Here is a 17,517-nt window from a genome sequence, read left to right on the forward strand (position 1 = left end):
GGCACACAAATCTCACAGTTATGATTTTTGTAAGTGAGGAGGTACACAGAGAGCAGAGGCAGGATTTGCAAGTCCCATGGAAGGGAAGATCGCCTCATTCGAAGATAATTTTCACCCATAAATAACCGAATACAATACTCTTCCTTCAATCCTCAATTAATTACACAGGGGATAGCAGAAGGTTCAACAAATAAACATGCACATTTAAGATATTAATATATTCCATTTGTGTAGAGAATATTCCACTTTAGTCTGCATAACATGCTGAAGTAGCCTATCTAGTCTTGCTTCACCTTTAATTATTTTTACAATATGCACTCTGTTATTATTACAGTAATGTGAAACAGTAAAGAGTGAAGGCTCTGGAACTTAATTTGGGTACACATTTTGGCTGTGTCATTTACCATCTGTGTGACCTTGAGCAAATTACTTCATGTTTCTGTGCCACCATTTCTTCATCTGCATGAGAATCATAGTTCCTAATACCATAGACTTGTTGAAGAACGAAATGAATAAAGGCAAGTGAAGTACTTAGATTGTGTGCCTCACAGGCAGCGTCTAATAGCTGTTTGTTTTGTTATGTTTCTTCCTTACGTGTGTCATTTGCTAGGTGTACTACGTTGAATTGTGTCCCCAAAAAACATATGTTTAAATCCTAGCCCCCAGGACCTGTGAAGGTGAATTTATTTGGAAATAGGGTATTTGCAGATGTGATCGAGTTAAGATGGGGTCATATTGGATGAGGGTGGGCTCTAAGGTCAATGACAAATGTCTTTATAAGAGAAACGAGAGGAAGATTTAGACACAGAGACACAGAGGAGTGACACAGGGAAGAAGGCCACGTGAAGACAAGGCAGAGATTAGAATCTTAAAGTTACAAACCAAGGGATACCAAGGATTTCCAGGAGCCACTAGAAAGAAAAAGAAAAAGGGAGAAGAGAGAAAGCATTCTCCCCTAGGGTCTTGGTCTCGGGAAGGCTCACGGTCCTGCTGACACTTTGATTTTGGACTTCTAGCCTCTAGAACTGTGAGAGAATAAATGTTTGTTGTTTGAAGCCATCCAGTTTTTTGGTACTTTGATACGGCAGCCCCGGGAAATGAATATACCAGGTAACCCAGAGGAAAAAGTGGGGATTTGTGGAAGGAGAGAATGAGAAAGCAAAAGGTGAAACCCTGGTATCTAGAAGAGGGCTCACATTGTGGGTCAGTTGGTGTTCTTTGGATTTGGTTATTTTATAGGGTCACCTATTTTTTTTCTTGCTTAGAGGGGACTAGATTTGGGCCAGCAGGATTGTGGTAGCAAGCAGTTCTCCTAAGTGCATACGAATATATCACACAACTTTCTGCCGTGGAGAGCTGTGCTGTCCATACAGAAAACACTTGTCGCAGGGGTTATTGAAATGCAAATCTATTCAAATGAAATAAAATTAGAAATTCAGTTTCTCCCCTGGTAGCCACATTGAAAGTACTCATTAGCCACATACAGCGAGTTGTGGCCCCATTGGACTGTGCAGATACAGTTGCATAAAGTTCTACTGGACAGTGCTAGATGATATTTTTATTATAATACGATTTAGTTAGAAGGCAAGTAAAACAAGCAGACAGGTTGGGTAGAAAAAAGGAAGTTCTCATAAGGGCAAGTAACTATTACTTATTTTTTTTTAAAAAGTGAACATGGTAGAATTATACTTTGATAGCTGCCACAAAGCAGGTCTCACTTGTTGAATGGTCTATTGTTTTCTTAATGTCATTTACAACACTGCTTTTCTGTAATTTGGACAAAGGATATTGTATTTGATTCTTTTAGTTTGAAAATTAGTACAGCCAAAAACTAGCTTATATCCAATTGCAGGCATCACGATGGGGAAATATGGTTGGCTGTACCCTTGATCTGGTCAAAACATACCTCGTATTGAACTGGTTAATATTTTGGTCCCTTAATACTGTGAAGGAGGTAAACGCTATAAAGCGACAAATGAGATCAAGAAATCCGTGAGCTACAATCTCTCCTCCTCTTCAGATCTAATCATACAGATGAATAAATTGCTATAAAAAATACCAAAAATAAAACTAAAAACAATGACTGAATCTTTTTTTCTAAATCTCATGTACTCTGTGTTCAGGTAGCAAGAAATTTAATTCCAGTCGGACCAGTCTCCTGTGATTTTTTCTTCCCTTTTCATCTAAGATATTTTTAATGCTCAGAGGCATTATAATAGAAAAGCATGTATTTTTGCCTGGTTTATACCCATCATCCTTACCATTACAACAAGACAAAAGCATTAAAGTAAAATTAATCATGTCAAAAGATTTTAGCAAAAACAAGTGAGACCATGCATAAAGTATCGCTTTGTCTAGTGTGAAGTCACGCTCTGATTAAAAACATATAATGAAAGTGAAAGTGATACATCATTGCCTTAGCAGTAGGGTTTTCTGAAAGTGCTCTGTGTTCTCAACATAAAAATGTGGAAGATTTCAGTCTTTGAAACTCACAATGATTATTGTTCTAGCTAAATACCTGGAATTCAATGTTTTAAAAAGAAATTAAGACTTAATGACCAAACAAGGCATGTCGGTAGGATTAATAATTAGCACACACTGTAAGGAGCAGTAGTTTGCCTTGACATCCAGACAGGGAGGTAAGAAAGTGTCTGCTCAGCACTCCCCTTTCACAAAACCATCTTTAATGCCAGCTGAATGTGGCTAGGCTCTTAAGGCATCTTCTATGAAGCACAACTGTTATCTCCATCAAAAGCAATATCTCTAATAACTAGAAAGGTGTGGCCATAGAGTGATCATTCCTCAGTAATGGAGTCATTTTATGTATGATATACAAAACCAAAATTTCTAACTGGCTAGATAGTCAACAAATACACATATGGTTCCTACCTCCACCAAAGAGTCATCTCATGGATCTGAAAAGAAACAGTGTGCTTATTTGCACTTAGCCTTCGTTATTCCTTTATTTTGATGGAGAGATCTGCATATAATAGTCACTCACCACAATGATCTTTTCAAATTTTTTTTGTTGTAATTTTGAAAGTCATTTCAATTCTTTTTAAAATGAGGTGTCTCTAAATGACGAAATCCATTCTGTTCTATGGGAGTTATATGCAGCTATATAATTTATATCTGTATACATATTTGTACAACTATGTTATAGACACATAATTGTTTACTTGTAATAAACAGTAAGAATGAATGTTATATAACCTAAGACCTATTTAAACTAATTGAGGGGAGTCAAAATTTGAGAAATTCCACCCCAAATGCATTATAATATTTGGAATGTATTTTTAAACTTTTCCTTTAATATAGAGACATCTAATCTTCTTTGACTAAAGACCAGTCCTGACAATAACGTCATACTGATACAGGAAGAGGTAGAAAGATGCATGGAGCAGCTATCTCTTCTGACTAACAAATGCTCAGAGGAGAAGCAAGAATATTTTGAATGTGACAAGAAGAGTGAACCAAATATTTGTTGAACATAAGGGTGCACTGTTGCAATGATTAGGATTATTAAACAATTATTTTGATTATCCTCCTTCTGAGAGCTTGGAAAGATTGCACTTCTCTACCCATTATGAGGCTAGGTGTGGCCAAGTTATTTGTTTTTGACAATAAAATATGTTAATTCAGGGCAGAAGTTTAATGAGTCAGTGTCCTCTCCCCTGCCAGGGCAATATTGACATGCCATATCATGGAGCTGCCATGAATCTGCGTATTGGAAGGAGAAGGTGTGGAACAGAGACCCCAGCCAACCTACCATAGACATGTGACATAGAAAGAAAGAAATCTTTACTTATATTGGCCAATAAGAATTGGGGATTGTTGTTAAGACCACCTATCCTAGCCTAATCGGACTGATTTAGGCATTGATACCAAGAGCACTCAGTGGCTGGTAACAAAGAAATTGATAATGGAGAGAGTGGACAGATGGAAATGCACATTATGGTATGGAAAACAACTTGATAAAACTGTGGTTTGCTCTTACTTGGATGGCTAATCAGTTACTTAATGAACTACCACCTCCAAAGGAAGAGGTTGGAAAACAGAATGTTGATAGTGTATATTCGTCACTGTTGGCTGCACTTGGCATGATCTACCAAAAAAAAAAAAGAAAAGATGATCTCACAAAAAAATTGGCTCATTTATAAGCAGGATTGAAAGGAAATAGAGTCCAGAAACTAGAAGTGTGCAGCATCAGAAGAAACATTTTTCAGTCTCACTGTATAAAAGATTTTGGTTTTGTGTATCATACACAAAATGAAAAGAATTTTGAGCAAAAAATGTAAATTAAAACTTGGCTACTGACAAAGACAAAATGAAAGGTATGGCTTTCAGAGTAATATCACCATGTTAGAACATCTTAGAAGAAAGTTGCAATGGAGGTTGAGATACCCAGTAAACTCTTTGAACTTGGGGGAAGAGTTAAAAGGGAGCTATTCTATTAAAGCCTGGTAGGTATATGAACGTATAGAAAAAGTATTAGAGAGAAGTTGGGGAATGGGGACAAGAAAGCAAAGGAAAAAGCAATCTAAGAAGTATGTTAGAAAAGAGCTGTAGACATGATCACCGGCCGTGGAGTGGATGGAAACATAAGAAGACATAATGTTATTGTAATAGCTATGTATGGTGTCAGATGGAGTAGACATGTTGGGGTTATCGCTTTGTGAGGAGTGTAAATGTCTAACCACTATGTTGTTTTATACATCTGAAACTAATAATAATGACAATAATAATAATAATAATAATGAGAAGAAGAAGAAGAAGAAGAAGAAGAAGAAGAAGAAGAAGAAGAAGAAGAAGAAGAAGAAGAAGAAGAAGAAGAAGAAGAAGGGGAAGAAGGAGAAGAAGAAACATAAGACAGCTAAGTTTTTCAGAGGGTTAATTGCCAAAAGACCCACCAGTTGGGACTAAAAGAGGCTGTGACAATTAGAGATTTAAAATAACCATTGTTCTCTAAATGTACTTAGAAATGAAATGTACTTAGAAATGAAATGTACAGAATGAAATGTACTTAGAAAACTCTTCCACTCCCAGGAAGAGCATATTGTCAGGTTCACTTCAGGTGTGGTCAAGGAAGATAACAGTTAAAGAAGAATCTCCCATAAGGTGGAGCAAGGGGCCGTGCAGGACCAAAGACAATGAGCAGAATTAGGGAGGGCCCCAATCAAGGAACACAACCTTAGCTAGGCACTCTTCAAAATGTCGATTTGGTGGGATTGCTAAATGGCTAGGCTCTTTCCAAATTAAAGTGTTTATTGTGCTGATCCTGTCCCTAATCCATCACTGTGCATTATGTGTGAGGGGACCAGATCATTTGCTTTTTAGTTTGTTTCCAGGTCAAGAGGAGTCTCAAAGGAACCTGATACTGGGAGGATTGTCCCTTCCCCAGAGATCGACACTGACCCTGATGATTTGGGTGATCTCCCCTTGGCAAGAGGAGTGAAGGTACTTTGAGCATGGCAAAGAGAGTACATGGAATATCTGATGTCCAGTAGAACAGATGGGCACATTGTGTTGTTCACCAAATACTTGGATTTTCCTCCACCTGAACCCTGGTAAGGTTACCCTTCTGTGCTGCCTTGAAATGGGGTGTTGTTCTGTGAGCAGAAATGATAAATGTCACTTTTAATAGGCAATACAAGATGCTCCAGCACTGTCTTCCCCTTGCTGCACCAACGGTAGAAATACATGTTAAGATGGAGCCCCACATGCCTGGATCCCTCCCCGAATGACTCTGATGAGCAGACACCCCCTGCCAAACCATGCTGGACACGTAGCATGAGTGAGAAATACATTTTGTGTTTGGTTTAAGCTCCTGATATTTTGGAGTTGTTTGTTACCCACAGCATAATTTACCCCATCCTGACTGATACATATAAGGTTCATGCTAGAAATAAATAGAAATTTCATTCTGAATCAAAGGTATGTCTTCTTTCTCAAACCCTTGACAATAAGAGCAGAACACAGGATTCAATCTTTTGGTTTTCTCTGTTTGTTTATAAAAGAATGTAAAATAGACTAAAATAAAGTGAAAGTTTATTGAGGAACAACTATGTTCCAGATACTGAGCCTAGAACTTTATATTATTTAATTCTCACAACAAGCTAAGAGGAACTATGCTCACTTTGCAAATGAGAAAGATCAGAGAGAAAGCAGCCTGCTCAAAGTCTCATAATCAACAAATGCCAGGGGCTGTATTTCAATTTAGATCTATCTGGCCCAAAAGATGTTGCTGTGTGTGTGTGTGTGTGTGTGTGTGTGTGTGTGTGTGTGTGTGTGTGCTGTTTCATTCTTGACACTGCTTTAAAGACAGAGTTAAAATGTCAAGAAATGTGCATTGAATTCTGGCTTGTCAATAATCTTAAATGCAAATTTTATCACTTACACATCATAATTTGCAGTTTAGCCCATAAACCAAGATTATATTCTTGACCTTTAAGGGTAGAATATTCATTCAATTAATCTATACTAGTCCTATTCTATGAATATGGTACTATGCCAAGTACATTGGATCCATTTATATTTTCATTAAATCCCATTCATCTGCTTGGATTCTCAACGTATGGTACTTGTTGGTGAGATGGATTGTTGTGCGTGAAGCAGCACTGTTTGATGGAAATACAGCGACTAGAGCTCTGTTCCTCATTCTGCCACTAAATCATCGTGTGACTCTGCATATGACACAGCCTTTCTTTCAGTCACTTAAAGTAAAAGCCAAAATTGTGAACTTGCCATAAAAAGTGTCTACATGGTCTGGTTTGTGCTAAAGTCTTTGTCCATATGTCATATCTTTCTCCCCATCACTCAGAGTTCAGCCAGGCACCTTTTTTTCTGCAGGGTCTTGGCACCTTACTGTTAACTGACCTGGAGCAATCTTCTCTCACATCTTTACCTGGGCACCTGGCTGAAGCCTTCTCAACCTTAAGTTCTCAGCTCAAATACCTTTTCATTGGTGATATTTGCCATGACTCCTAAACTAGATCAGTTCTCTCCATTATAAGATCTTATATATTTGATACCCTTCCTTCAGAGCACTGTCGCATTTTGTCATTATATATTGCTACCCGGGATTATTTATTCATGCTGTTTCACCCACTAAACTCTAAGCTTAGAGAAGGTATGACGGTATCTGCTTTGACTCAACATTGTATTCTCTATATTTAGAACGATTCCTGCTACCTAGAAGATATCAATTATATCTGTTGAATGAATGAAATGAATGTTTAAAAAGAGAGGGCTGGGCAAGGAGATCATTTAATCTTTCAGTACTTTTAATGGTTTGCCAGACTTAATCTGTAATTTGTCTAAGAATAACATGGAGCAAATTTAAGCTGCTCATGTGACTCATACCGCCTTCATGCCAGACTCAGTAGCAAATAACACAGCTTGTGTGTAAAAAAAAAAGCATAAAAAATATTTGTAAACATGTTATTCTCTAGAGAAAAAGCAGTTGCTATATTCAAGGGAGGTATGAACCAGAAATAAAGTCAACTGGTTTTACTAGGCAACAACTTACTTGGAATACAGTATTTGAAGTGACCACCACACATATTTAAAAAAAAAAAAAATCTATGAAAAATCCGCTAATGCACTGGTGCATGAATACACAGTAGCAAATAATTCAAGATATATAGCAATGTGCAGCCATGTATCTCAAATTAGAATTGAGCTCATTGAAGGTAAAATTAGATGCTAACATATTTAAAAAGTCCAAACACAATTCTCTGCCCTTCTTCTTTGTCGAAAGTCATGGAAGCAATTACTCCATGAAATAAAAATAAAAACTTCCAAGGTAAGAGAGAGCAACTACCATGCTATTGTATATATAAAAAATCTTTAAATCACTGTGTTTTTACTAACATTGAAAACAAAAATTAGAGGGGTAATCTCTACTTTCAATTCTTAATTCTTGAACCTATCTTAACAAATCCTTGAAATAGTTCCATATAATATGGTTCTTGGTTAACTCTCCAGGCCTACCACATACTTCCCCAACCTCAGACTCTCCTACAGATACACAAATTCAGTTTCTAGAAGGCACCAACTCCTCTTGCCTTTTGGCATTTCCAGTATCGGACTCTGTTACTAAAATACTTTTTTGACCACCTCTTTGCCTCGATAATTCCTACACATTTTTCAAGTTTTACAGAAGATCACTTCTAGGAAAGCGTCCCTGACATCCCATGTTTAAATTGAGGCCCCTTTCTGTATTCCTATAGTGCCCTGAGTTTCCCCTATCTATCCCTTAGCACACTGTATTGTAGTTGCCGCCTTAGGTTCTTGAGCAGAGAAATGATCTTATTTATGTTCTTCTATCCAATACAGAGTGGGTGTTCAAGAAAACCCATGGGTATAAAACTCTCAACTGAATTCCTTTTTATTTCCTTCAATCAGATAATCATAAGAAATGATTATTATATTTTGATGAATTTGACTTTCCCCCAATACACCCTCAAAGAAGAGCAATAAACTGAAATCAAGAAACAGAAGGACCAACAAAAGAAGTCCAATGGAACGTATCCATGTGTAGGTTTATTTTTTCCCAAATAATCAGCAATTGAACCATTTTCCATTGCTTAGATATTGAATATGATCAAACCTATATTTATCTTTTGGAACTGAAGTTCACTGTCTTCTATTATTTTGTTTTCTCAGTACTATTACTTCAACATTTATGGAGAGTATATTTTCAGAAAAGTATGAAGAATCCACCAGCTTCTGACCTTCGTGACTCCTAAATGAAATCAGTGACACCCAGCCCCCGTACCATTCCAGTGGGGATGGGAGCAAGTTAAATGTTTTCCATGGACCAGAGGAGACAACCCAGGAAACCTTTGCACAAGAGTTTATTTTCTATGACTGAAAAATACAAGTCCCCAAATCCTTGCACTACCAAGTAGAGGACAGCGTTATAAATCAACTGAAAGGAAGAGGAAACAAAGTCATTTCCCCTACCTTTAACAAAGGGAACTTAAGAGTGGCCAAAAAAAGGAACAAGCCTTTCTGACTTAGCCCTCCTCATTTTCATTCTAACATGATTAGTGGGAAGTCATCATTGGCACATGGAAGGATAAATCTATATTTTGAAAACCTTTTCCTGTCACTGCTTATAAAAAGCAATAAGAAGCACCCATTTATCTGAAATGCAACACAAAGGAAGTCAGATCCTGGGAAACACCTTTACCCACCAGTAAAAAACATGGTCAATGGGGAACACAAATAGAAATGACAGCTCCTCAGCGCTGTCTCTTGGGGAGGAATGTAAGCTGCTTCCACACGTCGGCCCCATAAAAACTTTGATATGTAAGAAATGTGTTACAAAACATACACGGTAGCCATGGGAATTGTTTTGTTTAATCTTTGCACCAAGGATTTAGGGCCTGCAACATGCAGGAGGCCTGTTTTTTTTTTTTTTTTACATCATCCATTTTAGTATTCATGTCTCCCGTACTGCTTTCTAATAAGTTAAGAATGAAATGGGAGACCGTGCAGGAGTGAGAAATGCAAGGAAAGCGATACTATAAAATAAAAATGAATCAAAGTGAATTTCAACTTTCCTTTTAGTATTAACAGTCAAAAGAACAACAATGCCAGTTTCATTGCTATTACTGTCATTTTTGCATGTTATTTCTCAATACGTTTGCTGCAAGAGACTGGGGAGCTCTGTCACTATTTTTAACATTAATTTTCTAATGTGATATTAAATGCTTTTTCCAAAGAGGAGGATAAAAAGGTAGTCTGTGCCAGCATATTATCAAAACAGTCTTTCCAGTGAGAATAATTGTTCCCATGCTGTTTGGGTAGATGAAACCACTGGTTGGCTGACTATTGAATTTTGTTTTCTTTTTGTTGTATAGACACACTTTTTCACTTTTAGTCACTTCCACTCTATTCAATTTATTATTGAAGTGATTATTATTATTATTATGTTTCTAAAATGTAAATAGCATAACAGGATAGAATCTAAGGAAAATTATGACTGACTTTCCTTTTAATTGTATAATGTGTGTGAATAGTTTGGCTCCTGCCTCTTTCTAAAAAAAAGCATGTCTGTGAGACAGCCTGAGAAATGTTTGCTCAAGCCAAGTGGGCAAAGGTTTCTAAGATTCAGAACCTCTAGCTACCCTGGGTTTTGGGTTTTTGTTCATTAGCTTGTTTGCTACTTTATATGGAGACAGCCATTCAATACAAAGGCGGACCCTACATCAGGAATTGTCTCCTGGCATTAGTTGTCATTCTCACCTCCCTGCCAATTAGCTCAACCGTCTTTCTGGGTCAAAAGAATGGCACTGGGAAGCAACACTATCTCTAATGTTTCATTGCGGGGGTGGGGGGGATTTAGATATTTTCTTATTCCAATGAGAAACATTTCTTCGTTTATAATTAGATGATCTAAATAGCAAGGAAATCATTCAGTTACCTAATTTATTTAGTCAGTTTAGCTAAATAAAATGCCTTAATTAAAAAACATACAAACCAATAGCAGAAATATCCAGACAAACTGTCGATACTTCTCCAACAAACCTGAAAAATATGCCTTCACTTGGGATCATGTAGTCACAGCCCAGCTGGTAACAAACTCTATTTTTAAAGTACTAGTCCCAGTGAAATGAAGAACATGAGTAGACATTTTAAAACCACAAGTATGCCTGAGTATAGAAAAAAAGTTCAAGATCTTTGAATATGTTAACATTATAAGAACGTTCCTATACATGAATGTCTTTATTTCCTTCAATTTCAAATGTGAGTGGAGTCAACAGATACACATTTGTCTTTACTTTTTAGTCTGTAGATTATTACATCCAACATATAAAAACGACAGAAAATAGGCTCCCTGCTCTGGAGCAATAGGTTGTAGTGTTGTGTCTTTGTAGTATAATTTGTCTTCCTTCTGCGATGGAGAGCTTGAGTTGACTGATGCCTCTAAAGTTTAAAAGTCTGTACAGTCCTTGTGTTAATATTGGTAGGGATGTTTCAATAATAGCAACAGTACCTGCAATTTGTTGAGTTCATACTATGTGCTAGATGATGCATAAACACATTTTATCTTAGTATACTCAAATGACGATCACTAAATGAAGTATACATGACTTAGAGCATTTATATGACTGGCTCAAGGTGATAGACATGGGTTTGAACCCATGTCTGCTTGATTCAAGTTCGTATTTTCCTACTACATCCCTCTAAGTAAAGAATTATATCAGACAACGTGAAAAATTTGAGTCAGGTGACCATATGTTCCAGTCTATACCTGCTGCCCCAGCGTAATTAATAGATCCCCATTTCATGCTCTAAAGTGTCCCAGTTTGGGACATCCAGTTATAAGCTGGATGATCACCCCATCTCAGAACATGGTTTACAATAAACGTAAGACTTTTCTTAGATATATTGTTTATACTGCTTTAATTAATTTTTTTTTGCCTTAATGAAGGACTTCAAACAAGTAGCACATTAGACCTGGCCTGATGTACTTGGGAAAACAGATGGATTTGTAAATGAATATCATGTATTGCTAGGGTCCCTGAGCCTCTATTTCTCTGTCATCTCTCTTTGAGAATCTTTCGTTCTTCCTCTTTACTCTCCTCCTCGTAGTATCTGCGTTTCATTGGATGTAGGCTTTCTCTATTGATCAGGTATCAGAAAATTAATTCATTAGTTTGATTTTAGCTTTAGTTTCTGATGAATCTTTAACCTACAGCTTGGTCATGCATTTAGATGTTTAAGGCACTGTTTTTGTCAAAAAGAGAATAAAAATCATTTGAAGGCATCTCTAACTTATTTTTCTTTCTTCCTTCCCCTTAATCTCACTGTTACTATTCCACCAATTCTTTACTACAACCATAGTGGATAGGTGTCCAGGGAGCTTTCTCGTTTCAGTTCCTGGACAATGCTACTGCAGGTTTCGCTGGGGTAAGCCAACTCCAAAATGTATTATTTCAAGCACCACCTCACATATCTTTGCTCCTCTTCTGCTGTTATGGGCAAACTATTGTCCTGTTTCTATTATTTTAAAGGGCTTTCAGTAAAAGGAAAGGAAATGATTTTTTTTTAAAATCTGATACAATATATAACTGCTTAAAAGACACATGCAATAAGAAAATCTAACTTTCACTTTTGTTGGTTTTAAATGTATGGCTTTGATTTATGGATCAAAATTGCTCATTTATTATTTTATCTATAGAGCTCTGGGCAATTTTGACAGTTAAAATTTAGTTTTATTGACCAGTGCGGCCACTGTATCCACGAGGAGACTGGTGCACACAGCCTGCTGCACTCAAGGAACGATGATTTTTGATTCCATGACTGAGTCAGATTGGGAATCATAACCGATATAACAATAAGTTCCAAATCTCAGTGCCCAAGGCAAGAGGTTTGCTATAAAACACAATCACCCTTTAAGGAGGGGAAGAGGGGGATCTTGGATAGAAGTTTTCAAGCACAATTTAATGCAGCTGGGTAGGCCACGGATATTTCTGTGCATCCAAACTGTGGAGCAACAGAAGGGGGTGTTTCTCTAAAGACCCAATTCCAGACTAGAGATTAATGAGCAAGAATGCCTAAAAATCAAAAGGCGTGTTAGTTACTGAGACAATGAACTAAACAACTATTTTGATGTGAGAAAATGTACTAGCGCTGTTAGCCAACTTTTCACTTTTCAATGAACAAAAATATAACTAAAGAATTTCTTTTGGAAGATCTAAGTCGCTGTCCCCCTCTGTCTTAAGCACACACAGAAACATAAACTCGTGCAGTGATTTTAGGCCAGTTTTAATTTAGGCCTGTTCGACTATCAAATTGGCCACCTTTGCAATGTTAATTTAGTCTTTTACTCTAAATCCCCTGTGCTACAGAAACAGACCTCCAAAGGGTAACAAATCAATAAAATGTCTAATTTGATTAGCCATGTTTTCAAATTCCTCAAGACAGCTCTAACCTGAAATAAATAGGTTGGTAAATAAATAAAGAGGGGCACTCACTTGTGAGTATTTTCCATGTCTTCTTTTCATCATCGTAGTACTGAACCAAATTGCTGGGAAGGCGGTCCGGCCCAGGAGGCAATCCTCCAACCAATAACAGCATTTTCTTGTTAGAGCGAATTCTTCACCCAAAACAAAAGAGGAGATGAATAACCACATTATTGTAGAGCCTTTTTAGTGGCAACGAAATCATAACCATCAAAAGAATGTTCCTTGCTTGCAGATTTCTATTTCATTTTTTCCTGTTTCTTCTCCCATTCATGTCTCAACAATTTTTTTGAACCAAGCAGAAAAATGATCAGAAGAGCGGCATATCCCCATACTCCTGGAATAATAAGCTTCCTTTATGCAATTTGTTAGAGGTTCATTCTAGAACGACCTTTTTCTTACATTATCCCTTTAAATCATCACTCTTTACAGCTGAGTACACATGAAATGCTCTGGAGTTGTACTAAGGTTAAGCATTAAAGTTGCATGTCAAAAATCGTATTAGTCAAAATCATTATTATAAGCCATTCTCCACTCAAAGAACCTTGAAAAAATTAAGGTTATGCAGAGAGTTTGTGAGCCAACTCTTTAATCACCCAGGGAACTTCAAATACCAGCTTAATACAATTAGTAGCACAGGCTAACTGGAGTGGGTTAACCCGTATGAACAGGACTTTTTGTTTGTTTAATTTAGCGGAGACTTCTGCCATCATCCCCTTCCCAGTTCCCGCTCTTCCCTCACTCCCCCACCTGCCACCCCATCCCCAGGCACCACTGGTGACACAGCAGCACCAATTGGTAAAAATGAGACTGTGAGGTTGTTTTGAGCCTCCCCAGAGTGGAGCCCTGCCAATGCTTGCCACTGATCCAGCGGCATGAACCTGCTCAACTGTGCAAAGTCACTCTAATTCCCTCCCTCTGTTTTTCTACCTTCTCCCCCAGGGGGCAACCACTGAAAGGAGTGACTACCCACCCATCAAGAGCTGGCAATTCGTTGCTATTAACCGTGACTGTGATTCCCAGTCTGCCCGGCAGTTCCTGAGAACAGGCCTGCAATGTCTCATATGCAGTAAAAGCTGTGAGATGCACCCTGGCCGGCACACTCGACCTGATGTATGTACATCCTCAGGAACAGTAATAGATTGAGCACACTTGCGATTGGAAGAGGGAGGGGAGGCCCAGACCCCTACAAAGGGCCTGCTGATTTAACGGTCGCTTTACATATAATTGAACTTTTCATTTACTTGAAAGGCTGAAGGTGGTGGTGAAAGAAACGAAACAACAATGATTGAAGGAAAAAGTCAATAAATACAAAAGGTTTCCTCTTAAATATGATCACAATGCACAGTGTGGCTCTGAATCTATTATTACATATTGAGCCCGTCGTTCAGATTCAAGGACGCTTGGCGAAGTATGCCCTTGTGGAGAAGCACTGTTTGTTGGTTAAGAACCTAACATTCGGAGAGTTAACTTAATACAGTTAATGGCATTTCCATGTGAAGGAAGGGAACAAGAGAATTCCTTTAATGAAACTCTGGTGCCTTTGAATGCATTGTGTATGCCTCAGTAGGAAAAGTACCTTCCGAAGAAACTCCAATTAGGGACTCATGGATAGGAGGAGCTGCATTTATACGCCTAATGTAATATCAGCTTGCAATATTAATTTTGCCACAAAAAAACCCTCAACTTCTTTAAATTTAAATAATAAAACATTCTGTAAGCCTAAGAGAAGTCAACATGAGAGCAAATATTCTTTTTAGGTTGCTGTCAGTGACCACGTGTAGAAAGACCTGTTCAACTGGAAGTCATGATTCAGTGACTACTGTGACATATTTACATGCTGCCAGACTGCAGGTGGGGGCAGGTAGAAAATATCTACTGGGGAGACACAGAAGAAAGGACTCACTGAAGTGGTGGTGTGACCAAAGCAATATAATTAAATCTCTGTTTTAATATTTAAATAAATGTACTGCTTTTAAAATGTGTTTCATGAGTTTCAAAAGGAGATAAATGTATGGTTCAAATATGTTTGTAAGATCGTTTTATTAATTGAGAAGGCCACCTTCCCTGGACCAATCCCATTGGTGATTTTCAACACCGACTTTGATGGACCATCTCTACAGATGAGGAGAGAATCTAGTCTTTATCTTATCTGCCCAAAGAGCCAGTCATTGCCATCTGTCCTCTAAGAACTGGACTGAGACTACCAATACGTAAGCCACCAAATAGTTGTTGGCAAATGGTAACAACTTCCACCCCTGTCAATTAATGACATGATTCAAAGGACCAGCTAGCATAGCAGCAATGAAAGACTCCACACAAACTAAGATAAAATCTCTAAACCACCTCAGGAATTGTGATCCTCAGGAAGAATTACACAGAAGTAAAGAAAATCCCACTTACCCTCATTGGCTGTGTGTTGTCTGTGAAGAAGCAGTGTTTTGAATTCATTACATATGGACTTCTTAGTGAGTGAAGACAAATTCTAAATCTTTTGCATTTTTCGTAGCATCATTCATTCAATTTGTTATGGAATTTTTCTCAGAGTATTTTGTTTTTAAAGCTTGTTACTCAATTTCCCAACACAGTATTGATACTATTTAACTCTAAATAAAGTTTAAAACTCTACATTGTGAAAGTGAATCACATAGAAACCAAAATAGGATAAAACATGTGAGAAGCAGCATAGTACAGAAGAAAGAACACATAAAATAAAACACATTTGAGTGTTTTTCTCACCATCTTCTCCATTGACTCTCAAAACAGCCCTGGGTCGTAGGTATAATAATTCCATTCTACAGAGAGGTGAAAAAATTCCCATATTCAAAGTGGCAAAATCAGTGTTCAGACACAGGCTTTCTCACTCTACCAGGTCCATGATCTTTTTCAATTTTTTAAAATATTTATTTCACTATAGCTTCTGATTTAGACTCAGATGACCCAGATTCTAGTGTTAATTTTGCTATTCATCAGAGTGACTTTGTATAAGTTACTTGGCTTCTTAGAGATTATGCTGACCTGCTTCTTAAAAAGATTGTCATGAGGATTATATAAAACAATGAAGCAAAAAGTTCTACATAAACTATAAGGTAAATTACTACGAATCATTCTTTAGATATTGACAATGACAATATAATGCAGGCTTTATTTCAACATGCCAAATCTTATTCAATAGTTAAAAGAGAAAAGTAACTAAGATTCTTATGGTGTTCACGTATATAACCATAAGCTAATTAAGAGAACTTCACTACCCAGTTGTTATCTTATAATTATTTGTTCTTAGATAATATCACTTTAATTATAATGGCTATGTTTGGAGCGTTTATTAACAAAAAAATATACATTTGGAGGAGATTTCTGGTCAAGATGACAGAGTGGGTAAATCCTGTGCTTGCCTCCTATCATGACCACATCAAAATTACAACTAAACTACAGAAAAACCATCATTGAAAATTGCCTGAAGTCTAGCTGAACAGAAGTCCTATAACTAAGGACATACAGAAGAAACCACATGGAGACTGGTAGGAGGGGTGGAGATGTAGAACAGCCTGGTCCCACACTCATGTGTGGCAATTTAAAATCAGGAGGGATATCTCAGCTGAAGAGGTCCCCACTGGGGAGTGAGGGGTCACAGCCCCACAACAGACTCCCCAGCCCAGGGTTCCAGTGATAGAAGAGAAGTCCCCATAAGTTCTGGCTATGAAAACCAGCAGAGATTGTGGCTGAGTGAGATGGAGGGATGCTGGAGTCACAGGTGTTCCTTTTAAAGGGCCAATGCATGGACTTACTCACTGCTGGACTCAGTCTTTCTGAGTTCCAGTGCTGGGGCAGCAGCTCAAAAGGCACCAGTGACATACAAGGAGGAACTGAATTGTCTAGCTGCAGGGCGAGGGCTGGAGGGGCAGCTTTCTTCCAGATGGAAGTGCTGGCAGAAGACATTGTTCCTTTGTTGAGTCCCCCTCCTTCCAGCCTGCAGATGCAGGCAACTACCATATCTGAGTCTCCATAAACCTGGCTGACACTGTTCAGCTCACCCTGATGATTCTCTGAGATGCTACCCCACCCTACTTGTAGATCCACCTGAGCTGCTTCCAGAGGCTTTTCCATGCAAACAGCCTGTCCTGGCTCATGCTTTGGACTTTCCTAAAATCTTTCAAAGGTTCACAAAATCCAAACAAGAAGCATCAGGCCTCTGCATATCCCATTGCTAAGCAGCCTCAAGCCTGACACTAGCAGCAACTGGCCTGGATTTACAGCTTAGCCTCTCCTAGCCGTCTTCAAGACCAGTGTGGGTAGCAGTCATGTGCAGATTGCTTTGTGGCTCATTCCAGGTGGTCCTGACTGAACTTGGCCTGTGGCGTGGCCCCTCCCAGGAGGACCCTGGCATTGGACTGAGCAGGAGCACCACCTGGCTGCCTCTGCAGATGACATATCCAAAGGGCAGACTGGGCAGGCACCAGAACCCTGCTAAAGTGTATCCTACTCCATAGAGTCAGCCTCTGCACAACAGCTCCTCCACTGTAGTCATGGCCAGTCCTTA

General features: G+C 38.2%; 1 protein-coding gene and 1 long non-coding RNA gene across 3 annotated transcripts in view; one reads left to right on the forward strand and one right to left on the reverse strand.

Moving 5' to 3' along the window:
• Positions 1-12,349, forward strand: part of LOC141573069 (uncharacterized) — a 30,726-nt gene extending 18,377 nt beyond the window's left edge. The window contains exons 2-4 of one of the 2 annotated variants that reach the window (XR_012498638.2): positions 5,338-5,567; positions 8,407-8,538; positions 8,668-12,349. This is a non-coding gene — a long non-coding RNA (uncharacterized LOC141573069). The remainder of the gene's footprint in view (positions 1-5,337; positions 5,568-8,406; positions 8,539-8,667) is intronic. The other variant, XR_016021158.1, reaches the window with a different exon arrangement.
• Positions 1-17,517, reverse strand: part of KLHL14 (kelch like family member 14) — a 96,593-nt gene that overhangs the window by 51,879 nt on the left and 27,197 nt on the right. The window contains exon 2 of the mRNA XM_019740783.3: positions 12,990-13,111. Coding sequence (XP_019596342.1) covers positions 12,990-13,111 — 122 coding nt within the window. The remainder of the gene's footprint in view (positions 1-12,989; positions 13,112-17,517) is intronic.

Source organism: Rhinolophus sinicus, chromosome 4, assembly GCF_057876585.1.
Source record: "Rhinolophus sinicus isolate RSI-liver-muscle chromosome 4, RSI-T2T, whole genome shotgun sequence".
NCBI classification, from domain to species: domain Eukaryota; kingdom Metazoa; phylum Chordata; class Mammalia; order Chiroptera; family Rhinolophidae; genus Rhinolophus; species Rhinolophus sinicus.